Consider the following 20273-nt stretch of genomic DNA (forward strand, 5'->3'; position numbering starts at 1 on the left):
GAGACGAAGGTGACGTCAAACAAAATGGGGCGTTTTCTTCACTTAAATTTCCACTTTTTTTCCCCGCTTATCTCGTATTAACCGTTTGTATTTGTTTCCGAATATATACAGTATACCACAATACAGTAAACTGTATACAGTATATTAAGTACAGAATTGGACCCCGAAGAGCCAGATGTTTTCCCTTTTCCTATCCATCCATCCATCCATCCATGCATCTATACATCCATCCACCGTTTTATCCTGACGAGGGTCAATCCCTCCTTAAAAATACAAATGTAACAACGTTAAAGGAGCACACGCACGACTGACTGTAAATATTGCCAACAAGTGAATCTCAACAATTGCAATATTACGCCAAAATGTCCGCCACACAGTAACAATAACAATAAAAATTAACACTAAATACATTAAAACTAAGTAAAACTTTAAAGCGTCCCAGTTTTGCTTCGGTGTTGGTATTCCGCAGAACAGGAGAGGGAGACATTGTGCAGTAAAAAAAAGGCAAGACAAGTCACTCATGTAATAAGAAACGAAGAAGACGAGTGAGGCATTCGTCCTAGTTTTGTTTGCTTTAACCAGCGGAACTTTAAAATGGGTTAAAAATCATAGTTCCAAAAAAGGTAACAATGGCGTCAAGAGTATTGAAGCGAGCCGGCATCTCTTCTGAGTTATGCGAACAACTCAAACGACATAAAATAGAAAGCTGTAAGGTAAGATTCTGTCGATATAAAAAAAATCCTGTCATTGTTGGACGTCTATTTGATCAATAGCATACTCCTTCTTTTTAGTAGAAGTTTAGTAGTTAGTAGTAGTAGAAGTGTTGTCATTACACACAAGCGTGTCTCATGCAGCATGTCATTCCTTCACAGGATTTGTTGTCGCACACTGCATTTGAAGTAATGTATGCCGCAGGATTGAGTTACCAGAAAACTCTAGAGATGTTGGAGTCTGTGAGCAAGATTATTGCTCCCTCACTCACCACGGTTTGTGCAAATGCTTCCCCACAAGCCTCACTATCTGGTTTGCGTTAGTCACCAACAAGGAAGTGTTTTGAGATTCACACTCTTGGGAATTATCATTAACAACATGCTTTCTCCATGTAGGAGGGGATTTCTTTAAGAGACTCTACTTGATGAGCTATCTTGGATCAGCTCTTCAGTATTTTGAAAAAAAAAAAAAAAACTATGCCAAGAATTGAAAATTTGGGTGCAATTGCATTTATAGTGGCAATAGTGTAAACTGTAATCAATTCTAAACGCGCAATTCATCATCCGTCATTAAATCAGTTATGGTAACAATGAAAGCAAGGCAACGTGGAGCAAAACAAATTAAATATCACTGTACTTTTGAACTTCTGCTATTTTTGACAGGCCTTAGAGTTGTGGAAGCGTCACTCAGATTCTTGCTTCTCAACAACAATAGCTGCTCTGGACAAAGTGCTGCGTGGAGGTCTTCGCTGTGGAACCATAACGGAGGTGCACCAAAGAAATGAACTGCATTCGATCATTTCTTCTGGATTACTTAATAGCACACGCATTGGCACAAATTCAACAGTCTGTTGCATTGATGTTAATGATGATGTTTCTCGTCCAAGACGTTCTCTTGTCATGATTCATAACATTGGTGGAAAAGTAATTGTCTAGCTTTGATTTGTGTGTAAGGATAGAGGGGTGCACGCAGGTTTTCAGTCTTGTGTAGCACCTAAGCGTCGATACACTTTTAATTATACTTTTGATGAAACCAAACAAAATGCATCATGTTTATGTTGTACCTGTCTAAAGTGAGAAAAGAGACAGAATGGAAAAAAAAGAGCAAGGGAAGCCACCTTTTAAAAGAGTCTTGCTGACAACTGAAAGGCTCCACATAATGCAGGCAAGCACATTTAAGACAACCAAAATTCTCTTAGCGTTTCAAGAAAATATATTTCGGCTGTGCAGCACAATCTGAAAAGATTCAAACAACTTTGGCAAATTGTTATCGTTCAGAACACATTAGTCAACGAGTTTCCTCTCTCCCAGAATATGAGCAGAGATGGCAAGAAATATGATTTCAGTCTAAAATAGGGCTGCCCAACCTTTATTGACCCGAGATCTACTTTTCAAGCAGCCAACATCCTAAGATCGACCAATTTAGTGTCAACATCCACACGACACACCTTTTCTAAGATGCCCTGACTACACTCACAACACTTTTTAGCAAGAAACCTGTTGTTGATGCACATATTTTACACTTTTTCAAATTATGTGGCCCCTGGACATTGAGTTTGACACCTGTGTGCGGGAAAGTAAAAAAAAAATGTCAGGAGCAGTCTACTAGACATCAGAACTTTCTTTGGGGTTCATGAATTGCATTTGAAATCGCGGCAGTTGTGTGCTGACTTTGATTTCACCTGAGGTCGAATATGATCGGTTAATTCTGAACACAGCGTGTTTTATTTACTGTAGATGTTGATCATGATACTCTTTCTAGGTGACCGGACCATCTGGATGTGGGAAAACTCAGTTTTGTTTGATGCTGAGTGTTGTGACCACTCTACCGAAGGAGCTGGGCGGGTTGGATCGCAGCGTGATCTACATTGACACCGAATCAGCGTTCTCTGCTGAGAGGTTAGCATATGGAGTCTCCCAATCTCACAGCAAACAAGCACAAATGTACACACAATGTACAAGTTTGTTTATTTCTCTTGAGTTTTGCATATTGGTTAGAACAGATATGAGATCGTCAAAGTACTACTGTGTTGTGGTACTAGGTTGGTGGAGATTGCACAGAACAGGTTTCCCGACTACTTCAACTCGAAGGAGAAAGTTCTGCAGATGGCAGGTAGGGTCCATATCTTCAGGGAGATGACCTGCCAAGATGTCCTCTGCAGGTATATAATTCCAGAAGGATTTGGATTTTGCTCGGCAAAAAAAAAAAAAAATGTCCACTGTTTTTCTTATAAGTGGCTGTTCTCCTCATCAACCTCTCTCTTCAAGGGGGGTTTATCATCCCGTGACCCATGAGTTTGAGACCCCGATGTATAGTACCGTATTGGCCCGAAAATAAGAAAATAAGTTTTTTGCATTGAAATAAGACTGGAAAAGTGGGGGTCCTCTTATATTCGGGGTCTAGACAATATACCCATTCACGACGCTAGATGGCGCCAGATATCAATGAAGCGAATGCCGAACTTGACTCCCCAGGCCAAAGTGAACCCCTGCCACGAAGAATAAAAATAAAAATAGCGGTAGCACAAAGAAGAAAAATAAAAAATAGCGGTAAGAAGGAAAAGATAAGAAAATAATAGAAGCGATAACAGAAATTGGAGAAACGTAGTTACAATCTGGAGAATAGTGGGGCGAAGATCGGCCATGTTAACCGGCAGCTGAGGAGAAGTTATTATGTCATTTACATTTCAAAAACCAGAAACCATTCATTTACGAATGTGATTGCACTTTAGATTTGAATGAGGCAAAATAACATGCTTTTTCTCTCAAATATATTAGAATCATTTGTTTCAGATGTACTGTAATTATTTTCTGTATAAAAATTAATTTGGTGTTCAAAAAGTCTTTTTTCAAACTTGAGTCTTGAAAAAGGGCGTCGTCTTATAATCAGGTCCGTCTTATATTCGGGCCAATACAGTATTTTCTAATTTTGCAGTTTAATATTCTCATTATAATCTACCAAGGGAAAATTCACTGTGCTGTATATTTTGTGTTGCACACTGTAGTAGTGTAGTAGCACACTATTTATTTGAAAAGGAGCAGAAATCAAACCGTGGCCACTTATGTCCAAAGCTCCTGCCACCCTGCTGAGAATAATATATAAATATACTTTTGTCCATGTTGTCACGTTATTGTCACCACAACTGTGAGTTGTATTTTCATTTTGCACGACTTGCACTTCCTCAATGCATCTCTATTTCAATTGGCAGACTGGAGAGATTGGAGGAGATCATCATCTCAACCAGAACGGGCCTGATTATCCTTGACTCAGTTGCTTCAGTGGTGAGAAAGGAATTTGACACAACGTTGCCCGGCAACCTGATGCACCGCAGCAACCTGCTCGGACAAGAAGCTACCATCCTCAGATATTTGGCCCATCAATTCAACATCCCTGTAAGTAGTCCACAGATTGCTCTGTGATGGTAGCAGGGTGTTTTTTTTTTTTCAAAATAATGCTCGTCTTGAAATCAGATTTTCATCACATTCACTGCATAAGAAACATATGCAATTCTGCTTAGCTGCCAAGTTGTGCGGAAAACTTGATGTGGGTAACAGCGGGATGCAAAATAAAGTAATTTTTCCGCAATATGTCCTCTTTAAATAAAACAAATTTTTATCAGTATCGATACCGTTTATTAGCATACAATAAGCTCAATGTTACCTGTATTGTGTTGCTTGATGATCGAGGACCCAAAGTGTAGGCAGGAGCAGGGTGGACTGAAGACATTGTATTAAAACACTGGAAAAACTAAATCCAAAACAATCTAAATCTGGAAAACGCCAGGAAACCAAAGAAACAAACAAAGCCCCAAAGTTACCCAATGACGGCCGCATGACATGCGGTGCCTGGAACAGGAACGAGGGACGGCCGCATGACATGCACCACCTGGAATGGGAACAGGTGGTAGCGTGACATGCGGCGACTGGAATGTGAACGAGGGACGGCAGCATGACATGCAGCGCCTGGAACGGGAACGAGGGACTGCCACATGACATGCACCACCTGGAACAGGAATGAGGGACGGCCACACGACATGCGCCGCCTGGACCAGGAACGAGGGACGGCCGCACGACATGCGCCGCCTGGACAGGAAAGGGTACCGGCCGTAGGATGTGCTCTGCCAGAACAGGGTGACAATAGGATCAGGCCCTTTGACCGTGCGAGGTCCATTTCTTGGTCGGATTGTTCTGTCATGTTGCGGGATGGTGGAGGACCCAAAAAGTAGGCAGGAGCAGGGTGGACTGAAGAAAATGTATAAAAACACTGGAAAAACTAAATCCATAACAAAGAAAATCCTGAAAACACGAGGAAACCAAAGTAACAAACAAATAAAAAACCCATGGCAGAGACAAAAACGTGACAGCAATACAAACATAAATCCATGACAGGAACAGCACAATGATCCGACCCTGAGTGGTCGGCAAAGCACGAAAGAACCAATGACAAAGAAAGAACTAATGACATGATGATGCGCGACGCTGTAGGAGGAGCCCAACAGTGCCACCTGTTGGTCACAAACAAAACAATCATGACAATAGACAGTAGATCAGGGGTGTCCAAACTTTTTGCCAAGGGGGCCAGATTTTATGTGGTAAAATGTCGAGGGGCCGACCTTGGCTGACATTCTTTACATTGAACAACAATATTGTTCAGCAAATTTTAGTAAGCCAGTCTTTTTCACATTTCCATTTTTATTTTAATTTCAACAATCTTAAGAATTTCTTTTGGTTCATTTGAAACAGGTATATCACATGCAACTGCTTATTCACTTGACTTTTTCTTAAACAGAAGTCTCCTGAGTGCAAATTGATTGATTTGAAACATAAAATGTAACACCATGACTTTTCAATAGTCACAAAACCTTTGACTCGAACAACAGGGAAATGAACAAGCAATACACATATCCACAACTGCAAGGATCATTTGAAATATGACATATCAGTCAATATAAACACGGAGTGATGTCTTGTTAACTCGTGAGTGATGCCCTCTAGTGTCTAAATGCTATTACTCATTTAGTGAATGCTATTACTCATTTAGCCACTAGAGGGAAGCAGTACTCTATGAAACATCACTCACCAGTCTACGAGACCTCAGTCAATGCAACACGTGTTCCATTGCGCCCAACCTGCGGGCCAGATGGCACTGATTTTATGACAGGGGCCGAGGGCCGGATGAAATTCGACCGCGGGCCGGACTATGGACATGCCTGCAGTAGATGGAGAGATATATTTTCGAAACTTTTGGGTGCTGAAATGGAGATCGAGGCCTCATGAACCCAAAAGGAGTTACCTTAAAGGCTAAAAGAAAAGATTGAGACCACCAATGTTAACCCCCTCAATGCCCCGGCTGCACTTCAACCGCTTTTTCAGCGTGCGTGCTTTTGGAAAGACGAGGCCATCTCTCTGACTCGGAGTACCGATAGTCTTATTTGTCATTACAAAGTGGAATAAACTTGCTGCATTTATGTTGACAGGATAATTATTTATGTAATGATAAGCATCTCATTAAGTGTTCGTACCGTACGTGTAGTGGTTACCACTGTAGTGTCATATAATCACCACTAGGTGTAAGTGGTGTTGTGCAGTAGAAGTGCTTCTAAATCCAAGAACTGCACAGAGTGTTTTCCTTTCGTCTTTCTATAAGCCAGAAAGTCGACATTTGGAAAAAAAATTAAAGAGCTGAATGAACATCCACCGAGACGCTGCACCGGGGAAACAACTGCACATTTTCCCATTTTCAGTTCTTCCTATGGGGATGCGTCCCAGTTCTTTTGTTGATGCCGGGGTGCCCAAACTTTTTGGACCGAAGATCGACTTTTCGATCAACCAACCTCCCACGAGCAACCCGTTACCGTGCACACCATGATGAGCAACAGCCTGTCAGGGAGGCATACGACACACCTTAGCAGCCTGTTAACTATCGTAGCTCACACATACTGTTTTAAAGTGCTTCCCTCGGCCCTCTAGATTCCTATTCTTTGCCCGTGCCCTTGGTGAATTGTACACGAAACAAACTCTGAATGAGAATAATGATAACAATAAGATATTGCACAACAGCTCTGATCACAAGCTGCAATTGCAGACTGCTGAGCGCTAACAACTTCCGGTGATGCAGGTCACGCGCCACCGAAGGTTAAAGATTTACCTGCCTTATTTTATTTTTGTAAGACCTTTTGTGAAAATGAGACTGGTAGGATGATTACGGTACAGTGTACATTAACAAAATACATTAGTAACATGCACAAAAACACACAAATGGTTGTTTGTTTGTTTTTTTTCTCCTCTACAGCCCTCGCGATCGACCGGTAGATTGCGGACTGGTCGATCAATCGATGGTCGATCGTCGTAATGGGCACCCCTGGTTTAGGCAGTTTGTAGTTGTCATCGTAATGTAAGGTCTAACATTGGAAGTTGCTTTCTCAGGCAAATATAAACCAAAACTTTCCATACGCAAAAGTTTGCAATTTGTATGTTTTCTCTCCCCAGGTGTTCTTAACCAACCAGATTACGACTCATACAGGGCATCAAGGTGAGCGCTCGCCAGGAACAGCACTCAAAAGACTTTTTCTTCCAGTTTATTAATTCTTTGACCAAACATCAGTTTTCTGTTGTTATTGCTTTGGACACGTGTTGTTGTTTTTTTGTTGCAGCAAACCTAATTGGGAGTTGCGGTCAAACAGTTCCCACATTGGTCTTGCCAGACTATAACAAATTTTAACCACATGATATTGACCGACTTAGTTTTGCAACCCAACCCCCCCAAAGCCAAACACGTGGATAATACAAGACATTGTTTTCACACGTTGCACACAACCACTACTTTCCAGAAATGAAATTCGATTTGATTCATTCAAATGCTTTGAAGGCTTTGCAGAGCATGACTTTTGTTCCGAAGATCCAACGACTCGATCAGCTGAATTTCTTTTGGGGTGGATCAGCGCGCTTTTTAAAGAAGACATAATATGGATTATTTTTTATCAATTTCACAAAAACAGTTTCCAGGCGTCTTAAAAAGGTCAAAGGTGAAGTGAACTTGGCCAACCATCTTTTGAGTAATACTAACAGGTAAAACTATTTGAAGCAAATTTTAATTTTTTTTTCATGCAACCCACCCAGGTTCACAATTAGACCAATAGCAATGCGCTCAACAACGAAAATTTAATCTTCGGGAAGTGACGTCATTCAAAGATTGCTGAGTGGCAGCCATTGTACCGTATTGTTGAATGACCCGTTAGCTGCTGTCTGCCATTGTTATCGAGTTATTCGGCAAAATGCCTCGGCGCTGTGTGGCGGTGCATTGTTCACTTTCAGGCCAGCATGTGTTTGAATGCCCCCCCCCCACCCCCAAAAAAGGGGGGGGGCGTAAATAGACCAGTTTCGGTCTCGCAAAGCAAATTAATTTCACGCCGGTTTCGACAAGAATTCTTTGTTTACAATCACTTTGAAGAGCGTTTTACTGATGAGAAAGGGTTTGCAAAAAAGTAGGTGTGATGATCGATAACTGGCTGTTGTTTACAAAATCATTCAAAATATATGAGTGCATGGATAGAATCCTCTGTCATTGTTTGCAACTATGTTAACACTACTGCTATGCTAATGCTACTAATGCTGCCGCTATATTGTGCGGACGGCAATGCAACAGACGTACCTTACCAATGACAATGTAGCACACCAAGCCACTATGACTTGCGTTCTCAGTGCTAGCGGGAATACATGGACCAAGCAGGTAACCTTATCGTGCCCAATTTATAGCGCGGTACAGCATTCAATTTCAAACAATAATGCTAGGCTAATAACCGTAGCCGTGAGAGCTTAGCATTTTTCCAATGTAGTTGGGTCTCAACTCCAGTCGGGCACAACATTTTCCGGATCTTGAGCATCTGGTACGTCCATGTTTGGTCCAACTATTCTGCCCCCAGTGATTGTATTACAGTGCAGTGCCCCTAGTGGCGGAAGTAGTTAGAACCACTCAAAAAGTCAGAGGGGTAGCCATTTTGATTCATAACAGTGGATAGGTTTGATCACATCCACTTCGATCCGCTTTCTTTTGACACGTTCAGGCACAATCTTTTTACTCTTCTGCCCTAACCATGCGTTTGACATGAGAGCATGGTGTGGACAGCGAGCTAAACAATCCTTCCATAAAAATACCAAACGGTGGATTCTCATCTTCGTGTCTTGTGCAGAACTGTGAAATATCAACTCCCACAAAGCTATTTTTGTCTCAGACACTGCTTATTGATACAAGGAATTATGGTTGAAACACTATGATGCTATCAGCAGATTTTCTGTCAACTCTGTAATTACAATTTTTTTTCACAAGGGGTTGTGAACATCGCGGCATGTTATTAGCATTCTGATCACATGAAAACACTCGTTCAGCAAGTCAAGCAAGCAGAGATTAAGCATTCCTTGGAATCGGGTTTCTCGTCCACTACCTCAATCGTGCCTATTGCTCTGGTTTGTTGATTCACCGATAGTGTATTTAAATACCGTCGAAGAGGCGCCGCACAGCTCCAAACATGGTAGATGAGATTTGCGTTGGCACAAAAATGAAGTGACGCCTGTTTTGACACAGAGCGCAGGGGTGCCAGTCTTCTAAAAATAGGACCTCTTAGCTGATACTGTTTAATATTATTTTGAACAAAGTCCATTTAATAAATTAAAGTTGCTGGAAGATGGCTTTGGTGTTATGGGTCCTCCTCTAAACCCGGCCTGGTTGGTCAATGCGAACATTTCAACAGGTTTCTCGGCCAGTCATTGCAGAATCATGAAATGCAATGAAATCACAGTTTCACGTCAGTCAGGATTAACAAAATTATATTTGCTGAATTCCAGAATGACCGAGGGATTTTTTTTAAAAACTGAAACTTTTCCACTACTGCATCTTGAATGTCAGAAGTTTCCGTACAGTAAAATGACTGCCTTGAAACAATTTATGAAAACCAATATTATGTCGTCATGTCTGAAACAATTTATGAAAACCAATATTATGTCGTCATGTCTGAGCTTCTAGTGTATTACCGTATTTTCCAGACTAACTCGCTCTGGAGTGTAAATCGCACCAGCCATAAAATGCATAATAAGGAAGAAAAAAATCATACATACATACATAAGTCGCACTGGAGTATGTCGCATTTTTGGGGGAAATTTATTTCATGAAATCCAACACCAAGAACAGACATGTCATCTTGAACGGCAAATAAAAATAAAGTAAAGAACAGACTGAATACCGGTAAGTGTGCGGTATGCTAACGTTACATGACGCATAAACAATTAACTGTGCCTGGTATGTTGACGTTACATATGAAGAGTAATTCAAATAACTTAAGCATAAATTCCAACAAGTTTACCAAACCACCAATGTCGCTCCAAATCACTAAATCCAATGAAATCTTCATCCTCTGTGTCACTTTTAAAGAATTCCACGAACTCCGGTGGTAGAAGATGCAGTGCTTCCTCTTCTACGTCGCTTACGTCAGAGTGATCGTCGTGGTTTTTATCCGTTACCGCCTATGTGGATAGTATCAACACAGGCCACAGCACCCTCTTGTGGTTTAATGTGAAATTATATATTGTGTTAATCATTTCACACATAAATCGCTCCAGAATTAAGTTGTACCCCAAACTATGAAAAAAAACCTGCGACTTATCGCGTATGACCCCAAGTAAATTCAAACTGGACAAATTCGTTCAAACAGGTAATGTGCGTTCATTTGTCTTTTACAGATTCGGGTTCAGCTGCTGTGGGCGATTCGGGGATCGTGACAGCAGCTTTGGGAAACACCTGGAGTCACAGTGTCAACACACGTTTGATCGTCCAATATGTTGATGGACTTAAGAGACAGGTGGGGGGGGGGGGATACATTCCAGACTTGTCTACTATACCTTTTGATAATACATTTTTCGTTGGATGAGATGGTCGGTCCTTGGTTATTGTCATTTACCACTGGGGGTTGTTTGTGCTAACGACAGAGACACTTTTTTCCCCCCCATGACATACAGTACATAAAACTGATACAGTCTGAGCGCTGCACCACTGGCACTGAATGAAAGCAAAAACAATAAAAGACATATTGGAACGCAGTTCTCAAGACCTCAATGCTAAGATGTAGGGCAGCAGGCATCAAGGTTTTTTGTGCCGTGGACCATTTTCACGTTAGCTTTTTTTGGGGGGCGCGGCCGGGTGAGCGACTGGATAGGACGTCTGCCACACAGTGTAGAGGTTCAGGTTTCGATTTCGGCTCCGGTCTTTCTGTGTGGAGTTTGCATTTTCTCCCCTGTGTGGGTTTTCTCCGGGTACTCCGGTTTCCTCCCACATTCCAAAAACTTGCATGGCAGGTTGATTGGGCATTCCAAATTGTCCCTCCGTGTGATTGTGAGCGCGAATGTTAGTTTGTGTATGTCTGCCCTGCGATTCAGGGTGTCCCCCGCCTACTGCCCGAAGACAGCCGGGATAGGCTCCCGAACGTCCGCGACCCTTGTGAGGATAAGTGCATTCGAAAATGGATGGATGGATTTTTTTTGAGGGACTGGCATTGAAAAAAGTAAATGATAACATATACGGTACAATTCATTATTAAACTGAATGCAGCCTATGGGAGCCCTGTGCTGGTTTCCCTCCACAAGCCAGTTTGGCCTTGGGCAATTTCTTTTTTTTTTTTTCCCTTTTCGCCCTTCAAAATTATTTTGTGGTGCTGGTAAATTCTCAGTCTCACTCTGTTGGGTATATTTGATGTGGTCATACTGGCTTAGTTCTCATCTCCTGGCAAGTTCTGACATTCCAGGTTTTGTTCTAAAAAAAAAAAAAAAAGAGCGAAAATGTTGATATGAGAATCAGAACCTCCAAATTGTAGTCGATGGTCCTAAGTTCCAAAATGGAAAATGACACCATGTCCTCTGAAATGGGAGTGTTCTACATCTACGATTTTCAAACTATCCTGGTTGATCATGAATATGGGATGGATGGCGAATCATAGACAAAATCTTTCATCATGTGTGGCTTTCATTTTATAACCAGCGGATGATGAAACCAAACAATAATTTTGTTCCACGATATGGACGTTCAAATTCTGTCAAATTTCAAAATCAAGTTAAATCCTGAGGTGGAGGTTGTCTGCATCAGACGTGGGTGATAGTAATTGCATATTAATATGACGGCAGTGGACTGAAACCTAATGTGGTCTGACAGTGCAATATTCACAAACGTCGTAGTTCCCAGGGTTCGCCAAAATATATAATCACTGACCGCAAGTACTCTAATCTGCTGTGAAATACAGTAGCACCGGTACTCAAAGTTTATTAGAACTCCAGAGAAGAAATGAACATCATCTGGAACTTGTTAGCTTCAAATTTCAGTCTGTTTTTCATGTGGCGCCGCACTTCAGGATTCGGTTAGCACAAGATTAGCTGCATATGGATGTTTTTCATCGCCAAGTGTTCCAGATCTAGCATCCACTGGCGACTGAAAGAAGATGTTCACAAACTTTCATTCATTGGACAAAAATCCACTCTAACTATAGAAGAGCACACAAAGACCATTGATTGTTGTAAAGATAATTGAATCTACCGGTAAAATGTCTTCAATAATTGTGAAGGGGTCAGGAACAGGTTGTGTGTCTCCAACTGAAACATGATGTGGAGGGTGGGGGTAGGGAGGTGGGGTAGATTTACATAATAGATTATGCAACACTTCTCTATTGTACATAAATTCTTGGCTACACACATGGAAAAGTTTTCAAAGACTTCGTAATTTTCTCCAGTCGCATGTTGTCGATTCGCATACTTACATTCTTTCATGGGTACGAGTGTCCAAGAGAGGAGGAAGTGCGGCTGACCTCAATTTGACAGTTTGTTTAATTTTGTTCATGTCCTGAACCAAGCAGTGACCACTCTTGCGATCATCCACCAAAAATATAAATGTATATACTATGTATATATACACACAGACAAAATATTTTGATCGACAATATGTGATATATGCATGTATAAGAAGTGTGTATATTTTAATATACATATGTATATGGGTATGCGTACCGTATTTTCCGCACTAGAAGGTTCTTCGGGGTAGAAGGCGCACCTTCAATGAATGGCCTATTTTAATTCTGTCTTCATACATAAGGTGCACGGCATTATAAGGCGCGTAGATTAGAAGCTACAATTGTGACTGCAGTTGCGTTATGCATCCACTAGATGGGGCTGTGCTAAAGGAATACAATACAATATAGCTTTATTTATATAGCGCTTTCACAACCTCTGCAGCAAAGCACTTTACAAAAGATTTCAAATACCACGTCCAAGAAATCAGAATATTAATCTATATATAAGGCGCATCGGATTAAAAGTCGCACCGTCATCTTTTGAATGCTTTTAGGCGCGCCTTATTGTGCGGAAAATACTGTTTACATTTATGCATATACATCTAGTATGTTTGTCATATACGCTCAGTATTTCAAGATGATTTTCATTTATACAATATATCCGTAGATTCTTTATTCCTTTACATCATCTATTAATCATCTTTTTATTTGCTCTTTAGCTGACAATACTTGATTTCGATATATCTCCACAGCTATTGGTCGCCAAGTCACCCGTGGCTCCCTTTGCTGTGCTGAACTACACAATCAGAAAGGAAGGAATCTGTATGGATGGTGAGTAACTGTTTGGCTTATTTGAATAAAAGCCAGTAATTTCACAAATAGAGAAATAAAATGGAATGCAACTTTAATTGTTAGATATAATCACTGTGTCAAGGTGATGGTCGGTTCCTTCCAAAGTGCACAAAATAAACAATACAGTCTGACAAATCCAAACGCATCGCATACTGTGTCCATTCGTTTGTTGTTGTTGTTGTTGAATTATAATCTCATTTTTCACTTAATCTTTCCAACAACCCACAGCGGTCGTTTTGAAGATTTATGAAAGTCAAAATATTACAGTTGCACCGGTACTCCAAGTTTATTAGAAAAAACGTTTTTTATAAAGTTAGTGGGAGTTAGTGGCCTTGAATATAATGTTTCACTTGTCTATGCCAACACTTGGTGGATTAAAAAAAAAGAATTAAAAAAACATGTCAACTGAAACTTTAAAAGTATTGTTTTACTTGAGTTCGTCTTTTTAGTTTGTTAGCTTAACGAACCGAAATATACAGTACTTTGCTTATGGACTAGTTATCGATGATGTAGCTGTATAATCCGGTTAAAAATTTCCAACGTGGCGATGACGGTCAGTCAAACAGAATTAGGATAAATCAGCTACGGAGAACAGCTAAGGAGCAAGAAATAGTTAAGTGCGGATAAGAATAAATTCCCGTCTATTCCGGATTATAAATCGCTCCGGCGTATAGGTCGCACCAGCCATAAAATCCATGATGAAGAAGAAAAAAAAAACCCATAAGTCGCACTGATGTATAAATCGCTGTTTGGGGGGAAATTTATTTGATAAAATCCAACACCAAGAACAGGCATGTCTTCTTGAAAGGCAATTAAAAATACTCATAAAACACAACCGCAGGCTAAAATAAGTGTACGACATGCTAACGTTACATGACACATAAGCAACGAACTGAGAACGTGCATGTTCACGTAACATATTAAGAGTTATTCAGATAACGACAGCATAACATGCGAACAAGTTTACCAAACCATCATTGTCACTCCAAATCATTAAATCGAATGAAATGACTCCGCCAACTTACATCAGACTCATCATTGACTTACCAATACAGGCCTAGAGCGCCCTCTTGCGGTTTAATGTGAAAATAACGTGAATTGATATAATCATTTCACACAAGTCGCTCTACCGGCCAAACTATGGAAATAAAAACTGTGATTTATAGTCTGGAAAATACGGTAAAAGTGACGCATAACCACTACACTGGAATGCAATCTGAGGACATTGTTCAACACTCCGTAAAACCCTGGCTTCAATCCACAATCCGTATCGCAGACAAAGTCCTCTCTGTTCAAGCTTTGCCACCCTCTTTGTATTTCCCCATCACTGAATCGTTCCCCTTCTTTTTTTTTTTTTGCACTTCATATTCTCGACCCATCACCCTCAATTTATCTTTTTTTTCATTTTTTGGATGAACCATTATTTAATTAGGAAGTCTTATACGTTTCGGCGGAGAGACAGGGCAGTGGACTCTCAGTTTGGAGTTGTAGGGGTGGAGACATGGATGTTCAGATGAGTGTCGATTATTTTGTCATGTTTTTCGTCCTCCAAAGATGGATGTTTTCCACATAGTCCAGGGGTGTCCAAACGTTTTGCCAAGGGGGCCAGATTTTACGTGGTAAAATGTCGGGGGGCCGACCTTGGCTGACATTCTTTACATTGAACAACAATATTGTTCAACAAATTTTAGTAAGCCAGTCTGTTTCACATTTCCATTTTTATTTTACTTTCAACAATCTTAAGAATTTCTTTTGGTTCATTTGAAACAGGTATATCACATGCAACTGCTTATTCACTTGACTTTTTCTTAAACAGAAGTCTCCTGAGTGCAAATTGATTGATTTGAAACATAAAATGTATCACCATGACTTTTCAATAGTCACAAAACGTTTGACTCGAACAACAGGGAAATGAACAAGCAATACACATATCCACAACTGCAATGATCATTTGAAATATGACATATCAGTCAATATAAACACGGAGTGATGCCTTGTTAACTCGTGAGTGATGCCCTCTAGTGTCTAAATGCTATTACTCATTTAGTGAATGGTATTACTCATTTAGTCACTAGAGGGAAGCAGTACTCTATGAAACATCACTCACCAGTCTACGAGACCTCAGTCAATGCAACACGTGTTCCGTTGCGCCCAACCTGCGGGCCAGACGGCACTGATTTTATGACAGGGGCCGAGGGCCGGATGAAATTCGACCGCGGGCCGGATTTGGCCCGCGGGCCGGACTTTGGACATGACTGACATAGTCTATATGTGCATTTTGTTATGATCCATCTGCAACGTGGTGTCATCACCATGTTGTAATTCTATGGCTGTAATTGGAGCAGACAAACCACATCAACCTTCTGGGTTCGGTTGGTGCGTGATGATTAAGCTAGCGGCACATAAATAAAAAAACCTAGCGGGGTCTGATGAGGTCAAAACTCAATGCTTCGGAGGGTGTGACAGCACTTGAGCGGTGATAAGGCTTTTCCCGAAACATGGATGATTTGGAAAGAAGAGTGAAGCAACCTCTGTTTGAATGTTAAGATTGCTGTGAAAGGTCATCCAAGCATCTTGTGGTCAGAAGGGAGAGCAGGGCTTTGTGGTCTGTTATCAGTGTGAACTGTAGTCCCATGAGATGAAAGCCTGTCATACACCTGCGTGACAACAAGCGCCTCTCAGTGTCTGTTAGTCATCTTGAGATGTAGGTCACAGGCCGCGACCTGTCATCTGACAGTTTTTATGTGAGTACGGCTCCAATGCCGATACCATATGGTGACGCGTCTGCAAAAACTCTTGCTGTGTTTGGAATACTGAACGAGCACCTCAGGAGCACTTAGTCCATCCATCCATCCATCCATCCATCCATCCATCATCTACCGCTTATCCGGGGCTGGGTCGCGGGGGCAACAGCTTTAGCAGGGAAGCCCAGACTTCCCTCTCCCTAGCTACTTCTTCCAGCTCTCCCCGGGGGATCCCGAGTCGTTCCCAGGCAAGCTGGGTGACATAGTCTCTCCAGCGTGTCCTGGGTCTTCCTCGGGGTCTCCTCCCGGTGGGACATGACCGGAACACCTCACCGGGGAGGCGCTCAGGAGGCATCCGAATCAGATGCCCAAGCCACCTCATCTGGCTCCTCTCGATGTGGAGGGGAAGCGGCTCGACTCTGAGCCCCTCCCGGATGACTGAGCTTCTCACCTCATCTCTAAGGGAGAGCCCGGACACCCTGCGGAGAAAACTCATTTCAGCCGCTTGTATCCGGGATCTCGTTCTTTCGGTCACGACCCATAGCTCGTGACCATAGGTGAGGGTTGGGACGTAGATCGACCGGTAAATTGAGAGCTTCGCCTTTTGGCTCAGCTCCTTCTTCACCACGACAGACCGATACAACGTCCGCATCACAGCAGACGCTGCACCGATCCGCCTGTTGATCTCCCGCTCCCTCCTACCCCCACTCGTGAACAAGACCCCAAGATACTTGAACTCCTCCACTTGGGGTAAGATCTCCTCCCCGACCCGGAGGGGGCACTCCACCCTTTTCCGACTGAGGACCATGGTTTCAGATTTGGAGGTGCTGATTTTCATCCCAACCGCTTCACACTCGGCTGCGAAACGCTCCAGTGAGAGTTGGAGAGCCCCGTTTGAAGGAGCCAACAGCACCACATCATCTGCAAAAAGCAGGGATGCAATACTGAGGCCCCCAAAACGGACCCCCTCAACGCTTCGGCTGCGCCTAGAAATTCTGTCCATAAAGGTTATGAACAGAATCGGCGACAAAGGGCAGCCTTGGCGGAGTCCTACCTCCACTGGAAACGATTCCGACTTACTGCCGGCAATGCGAACCAAACTCTGACATCGGTGGTATAGTGACCGAACAGCCCGTATCAGGGGGTTCGGTACCCCATACCCACGAAGCACCCCCCACAGAACTCCCAGAGGGACACGGTCAAACGCCTTCTCCAAGTCCACAAAACACATGTAGACTGGTTGGGCGAATTCCCACATACCCTCAAGGACCCTGCTAAGGGTGTAGAGCTGTTCCACGGCCGGGACGAAAACCACACTGCTCCTCCTCAATCTGAGGCTCGACTTCCTGACGGACCCTCCTCTCCAGCACCCTTGAATAGACCTTACCAGGGAGGCTGAGGAGTGTGATCCCTCTGTAGTTGGAACACACCCTCCGGTCCCCCTTTTTAAAAAGAGGGACTACCACCCCGGTCTGCCAATCCAGAGGCACTCTCCCTGTTGTCCACGCGATGTTGCAGAGGCGTGTCAACCAGGACAGCCCCACAACATCCAGAGCCTTGAGGAACTCCGGGCGGATCTCATCCACCCCTGGGGCCTTGCCACCGAGGAGCTTTTTAACCACATCGGTGACTTCAACCACAGAGATAGGAGAGCCCACCTCAGAGTCCCAAGGCTCTGCTTCCTCCAAGGAAGGCGTGTTGGTGGAGTTGAGGAGGTCTTCGAAGTACTCTGCCCACCGGTTCACAACGTCCCGAGTCGAAGTCAGCAGCGCCCCATCCCCACTGTACACAGTGTTAGTGGTGCACTGCTTCCCCCTCCTGAGACGTCGGATGGTGGACCAGAATTTCCTCGAAGCCGTCCGGAAGTCGGCTTCCATGGCCTCACCGAACTCTTCCCACGCTCGGGTTTTTGCCTCGGCGACCACCGAAGCCGCGGCCCGCTTAGCCAATCGATACCCGTCAGCTGCCTCTGGGGTCCCACAGGCCATAAAGGCTCGATAGGACTCCTTCTTCAGCTTGACGGCATCCCTTACTGCTGGTGTCCACCAGCGAGTACGGGGGTTGCCGCCACGACAGGCACCAACCACCTTACGGCCACAACTCAGATTGGCCGCCTCAACAATAGAGGCACGGAACATGGTCCACTTGGGCTCAATGTCCCCCGCCTCCCCCGGAACATGGGAAAAGCTCTGTCGGAGGTGGGAGCACTTAGTATCTCCTTTAATTTCTGGAACACCGTTTTTTTGTGGATCGGCTCACAGCTATTCATTTCTTTCCTTTCCACACTAAAAGGCACACCTAAATGCCTTCCATTTTCTTAAAAGCTCACAGCGCGCCTTAAAATCCGATGCGCCTTGTGTATGGTCATTACGGTAGTTTGTCAATCAGGGTGTAGTGTAGTGTAGTGTTGGCATTTCCTTGAGCGGAGTGGATGCATTGTAGATTGAGTCTTATAATGCCCAATGTATGAAAAAAATTACAAAATAGGGCATTCATTGAGGGTGCGCCTCATAATCCAGTGCGCCTTTTAGTGTGGAAAATACGGTAATGAAAAAAAATGATTCTGAAAGGAAATTGAAATGATTTGTCTTTTTTTTTTTTTTTTTTTTTTAAATGATCTTTGAAAGTCTCTATTGTTTAAAAGTATTTCGGCTTTATTTACTTTATCTTGATTTCCTCCAGGGGCAACACAGGATACAAAAAGGGCATTTTTAGAACGGTCACAGTTACCAAAAATAATCCATCAACAACTATCGTGATTCATTTGTTAATTTCTTCTTTGTTCCCACATCTCGACTGCGGTCAACTCCTACACAGTGACGGTTCGGCAGTTGCGAATTCACTCTTAGGCTGATTAAAAATAATAATAATAAATCAGCCTACTCTCGATTTTTCAACAAGGCAAGAAAAAAAGTCTGAAAACTATTTTTGATGACAAGTCCCTTTTATGGGGAGGCTGGAGCACCTGCCCCCCAAAAATGTCTGTGCATCTGCATGTGTGAAAATTGGCAATGCGGCCTAAACGTGGACTCGTCTAAAGCCTGCTTCCTGTGTGTCCTCGGCAGTGTTTCTGATGGCTGATATTGGTTCTCTCTGCGTTTTAGGAAACGACGACGAGGAGAGATTTTATGAGGGCACTGATCCGAGTCTCCAGGCTATCGGGGTGAGAACTGCGACCAGCCTCGATACAACCTAAATAGATGCGCCAAAAGTGCAGTGAAAGTCATCACTATTTTCATCGTCATTATCACAGTTACTATTGTGAAATTATGTACAAATGGAAAAAAGCCGCCCAAAAATACACATTGGGTGCCAATTTCTTTTATCGTCCCAGTTAAAAAAAAAAAATTGTATTGCTGTTTTATTTTTGGACCTATTTTTGTTTTTAAAAATTTTGGGGCCACGTCCAAAATTGTTTGATCGTTTAGTCATTTGATTTCCCTTCTGACCAAATGAACTTAAAACTTGTTTATGTGTAAAGTACACTGAGAGAAGGTGATACTGTATATAATAAAAACTGCATCTTGTACTAACAGTGGCGTCACAGTGACGCCAGAGTTTAAGATACCAGTTGTAACTTGCTGCAAGCATTATACAGTTTACGGACTTGGAACATTTGTATTTATTTTTTTAATAAAACCTCAAAAAGTGCTGCATGTCTACGTATCCACATTTTTAATCTCGCCAATTAAATTTGCTCATCTCAAATCTCAACTCCACTTTATTTATAGAGCAAAATCAATGCTGAAGATGAGTTTTAAAAATGGACAGAGAGAGAAAGACATTTTTCCAAAGCAGTCCAATGTGTTTTGCAAGATACCAGGATTATTTCTCCTGTTACCGGTACATATCATTTCCACAGGTACAGTAATCAATATTTTTTTTTCCCTTAAAAATTCTGCTTTTACAAAATAATCCCAATTTGGGCATGTTACCAATTTGTGCTAAAATTTGTCTCTCTCGCTCTCACACACCCAAACACACACAAAATAAAAGTCACCAGTTAGTTTTTCAATGGGTGAAATGTGTGGAGGCTTATGTCGAGTAATGGGAGTGGCGTTCCAACGAAGCGCATGTCGAGGTGCGCTTCATTTGGGCAAAATCCGTAAATCGTGACGCCTCGCTGGCCGACTGGACCGCGTGAC

The 20273-nt window shown here is 42.5% G+C and overlaps 1 protein-coding gene across 5 annotated transcripts; it reads left to right on the forward strand.

The window, feature by feature from the left end:
- The first annotated feature begins 503 nt into the window (after positions 1–503).
- Positions 504–19780, forward strand: rad51b (RAD51 paralog B). Of its 5 annotated transcripts, none has more exons than XR_007960012.1 (12): positions 504–713; positions 873–986; positions 1374–1478; positions 2473–2609; positions 2753–2872; positions 3920–4103; positions 7200–7242; positions 10443–10561; positions 13285–13363; positions 15945–15966; positions 15998–16128; positions 19233–19780. XR_007960012.1 is itself a non-coding variant. In XM_052052195.1 (10 exons), exons 1-10 carry the CDS (start codon positions 630–632, stop codon positions 19322–19324), a joined length of 1077 nt encoding a protein of 358 aa, XP_051908155.1. In that variant the 5' UTR covers positions 504–629; the 3' UTR covers positions 19325–19780. The 5 variants fall into 5 exon arrangements, 1 of the variants encoding a protein (XP_051908155.1); XR_007960014.1 differs by having other exon boundaries at positions 15998–16088; XR_007960013.1 differs by lacking the exon at positions 15945–15966 and having other exon boundaries at positions 15976–16128.
- Positions 19781–20273: the final 493 nt, after the last annotated feature.

The sequence above is a fragment of the Hippocampus zosterae genome, chromosome 19 (assembly GCF_025434085.1).
Source record: "Hippocampus zosterae strain Florida chromosome 19, ASM2543408v3, whole genome shotgun sequence".
Taxonomy (NCBI): Eukaryota; Metazoa; Chordata; class Actinopteri; order Syngnathiformes; family Syngnathidae; genus Hippocampus; species Hippocampus zosterae.

Coding starts and splice junctions, on each gene's coding strand:
- rad51b (XM_052052195.1), top strand. CDS start 630: ATGGCGTCAAGAGTATTGAAGCGAGCCGGCATCTCTTCTGAGTTATGC. Junction 987..1,373: donor TTGCTCCCTCACTCACCACG/GTTTGTGCAAAT, acceptor TATTTTTGACAG/GCCTTAGAGTTGTGGAAGCG. Junction 10,562..13,284: donor TTGATGGACTTAAGAGACAG/GTGGGGGGGGGG, acceptor ATATCTCCACAG/CTATTGGTCGCCAAGTCACC.